A 6,955-nucleotide genomic window follows, 5' to 3' on the forward strand; every position below is an offset into this window, starting at 1 on the left:
AAAGTAAGTGGATACAGAGTTCCAGTCACAGATAAGTCCAGTCCCAAAAGGCAATATTGCATCTCAAATTGAAAAACCTCTATACTATACAAATTAAGATGAATCATTGCCTGCTGGGAACTAGTTTCTTCAGGCTAGATTCTTCAATTAAACAGACAAGCACCTGAGAATCATATTGTAAAAGTTCACAGACAACACCTGCCCATCACTGGAATAGTATACAACTGACCAGATGCTACAGTAGAATGGAAAAACACATACTGAGAATTTGGAAATACTGAGACGGTAATACTTTTATTGCTTTTTGTGTGCTCACTAAACAGTTCTGTAGAAGATCCACAGAAAATGTAGAGCCTCTCAGCAATGTCAATATAGAAACAGCAGGGATAGTACTGCACAAAACTCCCAAATATTCTTGGATTTTTTTCTATGTCCTACGAAGCATATTCCATCATAAACAATGACTGTATTTATCCAAAATATCTTTCTACAAGTTTTTTCTGTGCAAGACAAACTCATTTGCCCTTTTGGATTGGTATAATAAATAATTACCTGCCAGAACATCAGTGTTTCGTGCAGATATTGTTTTAACTTTTATTATTCCTGATTCAGCAGCCTGTAAACAAAAGACAACAATTAGTTCAGAGGCTATTGGCCATCTGTCACTATATGAAAAAAACAAAACAACACACACACACAAACCCAAGAGAAGTAATCCAAGTTTAATGAAAAATGTCTAGATAGTTACACAAACCAGTGCAATTGTGATGTGCTTTCAGCAAGTAAAACAAATCCTACAGTGAAACATCCATCTGCTTTCTATAAATCTACAGCCACAGAATCTATCCCACTGCAGATTTCTGATCCTGAATGTAAGAGTTGCATTTTAAATGAGCCTTACGGCTGTGAAGGCTTTATCTAGCAAAGAAAACTGATACTGTACAGATTTCAAACAGCACAAAACAATCATTACCACATTGTTCTTGGGATGTTAACAACAATGGGGATGTTAGCAAGAATTTCTTGAGTAAATATTTTAACAGTAAAACCCACCTAACGAATCTATTCAATATTTTCAGAGAGAGAAGCATATCATGGAGTAACAATAGTAAAGCTCGAATCGTCTCCCAAAATTTGCATCTAAAACTTCTAAATTTATGCGACAGATACAAAATCTCATGCAAACATCAATTAAAGCACATTCCAAAACTGAGATTTCTACTAACTAGAATATCAAAACAAAAATGACATAAGACACATTGCAGTATACTATCCTGTTACTTTCCATCTTCAATTAATTCTAAACCTCTGAGATTTCTATAGTTACTTCCAGGAAACCAAAAAAGCAACGTGCCACAGTATTCAGTCCAGCCTGCACCAAAAATAACATCTTCATACAAAATTCAGTTCTTGTTGTCAAAAAGCCAACATGGACTTGATTATTAAAAGACATGATGAACAGAAATTATATCCAAACAAACACATATAGAAGGACATGTTCAATTTGATATATATTTGAAAATATGCATCTTATTTGCATTTGGGTACTATACCTTTCCATCTCATTTTCATATATTTAAAATGTTTTTCTTCAAGTAAAAATGAACACGGCAAAACATAACATTCCCTATGCAGAAATATGGAAGTATTTTTCCTCAACACTTCAAGAGCAATCTTATAATATTTCTATAACAACGGTGTAAGATTTTGTAGATTGTGTAATTATGTTGATAGTGTAAATTTAAAATCAAACACTGTAATCAGTTTAATCTTAGTTCACCATGTGTATTTTATTTTCTCAGACCACCTGAAATTATAACCATATGCCTTTAGTTTTCTGTAAGCTTTGCCAATTAAAGTCAAGTAAGGAAACACAGATAATTAAACAATAAAGCTTAGACTTTGTTGAATTAAATTCATTTCTTAAACTCTGGGAAATGAAAATGAGATTCACTGAATACAATGACCTTGTTTCAAAAAAACAGTACCTGAGCTGATATATAGTAACACGCTCAAATGACCACAAATTGATATGCAAATATATCATTTTGGTTGAAACTGGAGAATTATTTCTCAATATTTTAACTTCATTTGCTGAATTATCTACACTTTTCAGACAATCATCTGTGTTGTTACATCTTTAAATGGAAGACTAATTAGGGGTCTCTTGTCACAACAGGTTGTTTCTATTAATTAACATGAAGGATTTATTTGTCACAGTCTGACTTCAATTACCTCCAAACTGAACCTCATGTCTGCTGGCAATTGATTTCTTTCCTGCCATAAGTGACAAACCAAATTAGACTCAAAAGAAAAATCAAATCTGTCTGTGCATATAAAATATTCACATATACTACCATATCCTGCTGAGAGGTGAGAAACTTTGTATGTAATGCTTCCAAACTGACAATTTGGCTTCTGTAATGTTTGTATAAAAACAAGGGATATTTCAGAACCTATTAAAATACATTACTGTTCAGAGAAAAAGCACAACTATTCTGTATATTGCAATGCTTTTTTCTTTCATATGATGTACTATATTTGGTAATTATTTTGAAAAAAAGTCAAAATAACCAAAATTGATCAAAATATCTACATTTAAGAAATCAATGTCTTTGATATAATTAACTCAAACATAATACAAAGAAGTTGTACCATATTTAATTTTGAATCCAAGATGAACCCCCTTTCCCTCCATGGGTACTCATCGTGGATTTGAGTACAAGCGGGGGAATAGGCAGCCGCTGTGCCTTTGGCTCTCACTCCAACATGAACTTGGGGCCAGGCCCAGGGCTGGGACTGTCAACTGCTGCTACACAATTGCGTGGAGGTGGCAGTGAGAATGGGGGTAGGGGCTGGAGTAGCCACATGCTCCATGTCTCAGCCTAAATTAGTGCCAGAGCCAGAGCTGTACCATAAATGACAGGGGGAGGGAAGAAGAGTTAATAGTGGGGCAGTGGCAGTCAGGGAGCAAGCAAAGGAGGATGTAGCCATGGGGAACAAGTGACAAGGGGGAAACAGACAGCAGGGGACAAGGTGTGGGAGGAACAGATGCTGGGGAAGGAGTTAGGCCACTTGGCGACTCTACCACCTGTCCCACTACTGCTGCACTTTAAGATGCCCCTCCAATAATTAAACTCTACACAAAATAAAATTTTAATAAAACTTTCCACATGTGGAATCTAATTATTGGGAGTTGTCTTCAATTCAAAGCCATCTTAAATTTGTGTAAATATGGCATATTTACTACAGAAATCAATCATGCTAAAATTTACAAAAACAACTTCTAATATTCAGACATAAGAAAGTACTTGTCCTCCCAGAAATTAAAAGATATAAAGTATTTTTAAATAATTCTGATGTGACAGGCATATTAATATTTATTTTGCTAGTTGCAAACTTGGCAAGCTGTAACGAAATAATGAATAAATAAATGTATTACATATAAACTATAAAAAAAGATGCTCAAAGTATTTTTTAATAAAAAGACTTACTAACTATATAAAGCATAATGGGCAAGCTTTAGTTAAGGACCAGATGCAGAAGACTTGGACTTAGGCTCCAAAACTTTGCTTAAGTGCTGAATTGATTAAAAACCCTGACTAACTGGTGGCCTTAGTCATTACAGGCAACTAAGTTTCTTGAAAGCTTAATTTATCTACTGTATGTACCCAGCACTGCTGTCATGTTGGGTTAGCCAAGTCTATCCATATCACTCACCAGGTTTCATTCACAATCGCTCAGCATAAGTTTCCTGGGAGACCCGATCTCGGGGCAGGAAATTATTTTGGATGGTGGGCAGCTTACTGAGTTTTGGCAAGCCAGAGGGCTGCATGACAGGCAGCCAAGGGTACATAAATATTAATTTTCTCAATTTTTTAGGGGCCCCACGTGCCAGACAGAATAGCCTGATGGGCCGCATCTGGCCCACATTTTGCCCACCCCTGCCCTATGTGATAGGTGAGCTCACAGCGCACCTAATGCACAACAGCAGCACTGAATTCAGCTGTTAACGGCAACTGCTTCACTTTCATTCAAAAACATGCCTCGCGCAAAGAGAGGTGGTTAGAGTGCCCACCTTTTATGTTAGAGCTGAGGTATCAAAGATTTGGTCCATAGACTGGAACCAGCCAGGGGACCTCACACCAGCCCTGCAAGCTGACTTGGGCGCATGGGTCAGCAGGTTCAAACCGACTCCAAAGACCAGCTCCACACCCATCATCTGCCTGAGGTGTCAGATGAGTCTGACACCTGTGTCTCTAACTCAAGCGTGTCAGACTCAACCCCAAGAGAAAGTTTTTTAAAAGAGCATGCTTGTTATAGTCAGTCAATTTACTCCATCGTAATAATGAAAACAGTATTTGCCCAAGAAATTGCCCAAAAGGAGCTGGGATTGCAGACATGCCTTTCTCCTGCACTTCCTATTGCCAAGGCTATGGCACCTTTCTACTCAGTTTGCTGGGTACTATATAAATCCATATTTGAGGTGCCTGCCTCTCTCTATATATTCATTATATAGGAGACTTAGGCACCGAATTCAGGGATGTGAATTCTATTCCTAACCCACTATCTAAAAGCTTGGCATTGAAACACTGACCTCATCACACTAGATCTGAGCCCAAGCAATCTGAGTTCCTCTTTAACCACTTAGCAGTTAGTATAGAATACAATTTAGGCCCTTTGCCTATTTTAATAATACAGTAAATATGTGCCATATTATATGACCCAAAAAAGGCATTTAAAACAGTAGTTCTAAAACTATAAATGGGAAGAGAGATGGTGTGAGTCGCTGTGAACAGAAGGGCTTGGTTGTGGCCTCTGGGGCATGGTCCCCACGCTTTGAAAAGATTTGATAAAGTTTAATGCATAGGATTGCTAGCACCCCCGCACAAGTGTTAAGGTCACTCTCCTCCTCCAATGAATTCAGCTAAACAGTGTAAGGTAATAGGCTTTTAGAGGTGGTTATATAAGAGCTCTGTGTTAATACAGTACAAATCCATCATAAAGACCCCCTGGTAGAATGAAGAGAAAACTTCATTAAAATAGGATGTTAGCTACAAAAGGTCTGTCAATTTGCTCCATCATAATAATGCAAAATATTTGTTCCTGCTGTTGAGACTGCTAAAAGTGGGAGTTGTTATAATAAGGTTGTACTCTACTTGCAATGGCTCTATAAGCTACCTTATCATATTTAAGTTGAGCAAGTTTATATTCTGATATAGATAGATGCTTCTGTGAGAAGCTATACTAATACAACTTCTGTTGTGTTAGAAACTGAAAGCAATCAGCATCCCATGAATTAGCTTGATGGTAACTGTAAATGTGAATATTGTGGTATAACATTGCCCGAATATCCATAAAAGCCATTATTAATTTTAATTTCATACTTCTTCTGCAAGACTGACAGAAGTAGCAATATATCAGAAAAATATATGCAGAAGTATTTAGAAGAGGACAATATGCATTAAAATGTTCAGAGTCATTAAGGTAGCACTGCTTAATCCCTGCCCCTCTTCTTTTTTTTCCTTTTTATTAAATGAATCAAATGATCACATGTTAGTTGCAGTAGATATTTCTATCTCCCTGCCCAATTTTCTGCTTTGCTCTCTACTTTCTGCCCTATCTGATTCTGTGCTGCCTATCCCCTCCCTATTTGCTGCATGCCACACACACTGGCTTCTTGTGCCACCTTGGCCAGCCCTGGCCTAGAGCAGCTATAGTTTGGCTATACCTATATTTCAAAAGTCCCTGCCTGCCACATCCAGAAATTGTTCAACTGTTGCAAACACCTCACTATCATCAATGAAAACCATCATACACAAGTCTTGCTATAACTTGAAGAATAGACAAGAGTCTGAAGGAGTCCAGTCTGACAGAAAGCAATTCAAAGCTAAAACGGTCATTTGACATATAGGATGATGATTAAGATTTCCCAACTCAACTTTTCATACCACTTGTTCTTGGCTTCTTGCAAACACTACCATTTGCTAGGACAGTATTTTGATAGTCCTGTCTGCTGTCTTGTTAGTCAAGTATTAACCTTCACTGTCCTAAAAATCTGTACCAGGACCTTACCAACTGAAGTCACCTTCCTGAATTTCTTACAAGATGAAGACTGTGTGCACTTCCACTGCATTTTCTATTGAGGGCATTAAGATAAAACGCATGTTATACCTGCAGGCATAGGTCTGCTTACCATTTTTGCTTGGTTAATTTAAAACAACCTCAGAAGTTCTTTTGGACTGTCGAGATGAAATCTCTTCTAGTCACTGTTCAACATTCGAGGTGCCCATCTTGCCAACACATTTCTTTGTCCCAAAGTCTTTACTGGAGGTGATATGCACCGATGTCCACAATCTCAGCTATGAGCCTGCTTGCTAATCTTCTGCTATTCCATCAATTTGTTCTGGTATAACGGCATCTACGGAATGACCTGACCTCAATTCATTGTCAGTGCTGATTCTCTCTCACTGCCAAGAGTATTTTTACCGCAGCAAATGAAGAGGTATCACCTCCCAGTGTCTATATCCTCACATACTTCCTTTGTGATCAAGCCTTTCTTAGGGTACTTGGTTACGACTGCAATTCACTCTATTCTATTTTTCAGATTTTCAGAAACTGATTCACCAGAACATATATCTTTGTACAAGTTCTGCACCAATACAAAAATAGCTGCCAACAAAGAAACACATCAAAATACTGTATCTGTGAAATCTGCTGGGCTTTAGTGTATTATGTCAAGTTAGATATTTTCTAAATGCTTCTTGTAAAGTGGCATACCATTCTCTTGTTGACAAGACCTACGTTAGAGCATCTGTCTAAGATGTAGATGCTTTCAGAAGAGAACTCTAACAGAGAGTTAGAGTTTAACACTGATAAGTGCAAGGTGTTGCACATGGGGAGGAAGAACCGGCACCACACTTACAGGTTGGGGAACTCCCCTCTTGCCAGCACG

The 6,955-nt window shown here is 37.7% G+C and overlaps 1 protein-coding gene across 4 annotated transcripts in view; it reads right to left on the reverse strand.

Annotated features, from left to right (window-relative positions):
* The window catches only part of MON2 (MON2 homolog, regulator of endosome-to-Golgi trafficking), a 133,828-nt gene that overhangs the window by 112,427 nt on the left and 14,446 nt on the right, over positions 1-6,955 (reverse strand). For all 4 annotated transcript variants that reach the window (XM_019543311.1, XM_019543314.1, XM_019543312.1 and 1 more), the window contains exon 2: positions 553-616. In XM_019543311.1, the coding sequence (XP_019398856.1) occupies positions 553-616 (64 nt within the window). The remainder of the gene's footprint in view (positions 1-552; positions 617-6,955) is intronic.

This window comes from Crocodylus porosus, unplaced genomic scaffold (assembly GCF_001723895.1).
Source record: "Crocodylus porosus isolate Cpor-Errol unplaced genomic scaffold, CroPor_comp1, whole genome shotgun sequence".
NCBI classification, from domain to species: Eukaryota; Metazoa; Chordata; order Crocodylia; family Crocodylidae; genus Crocodylus; species Crocodylus porosus.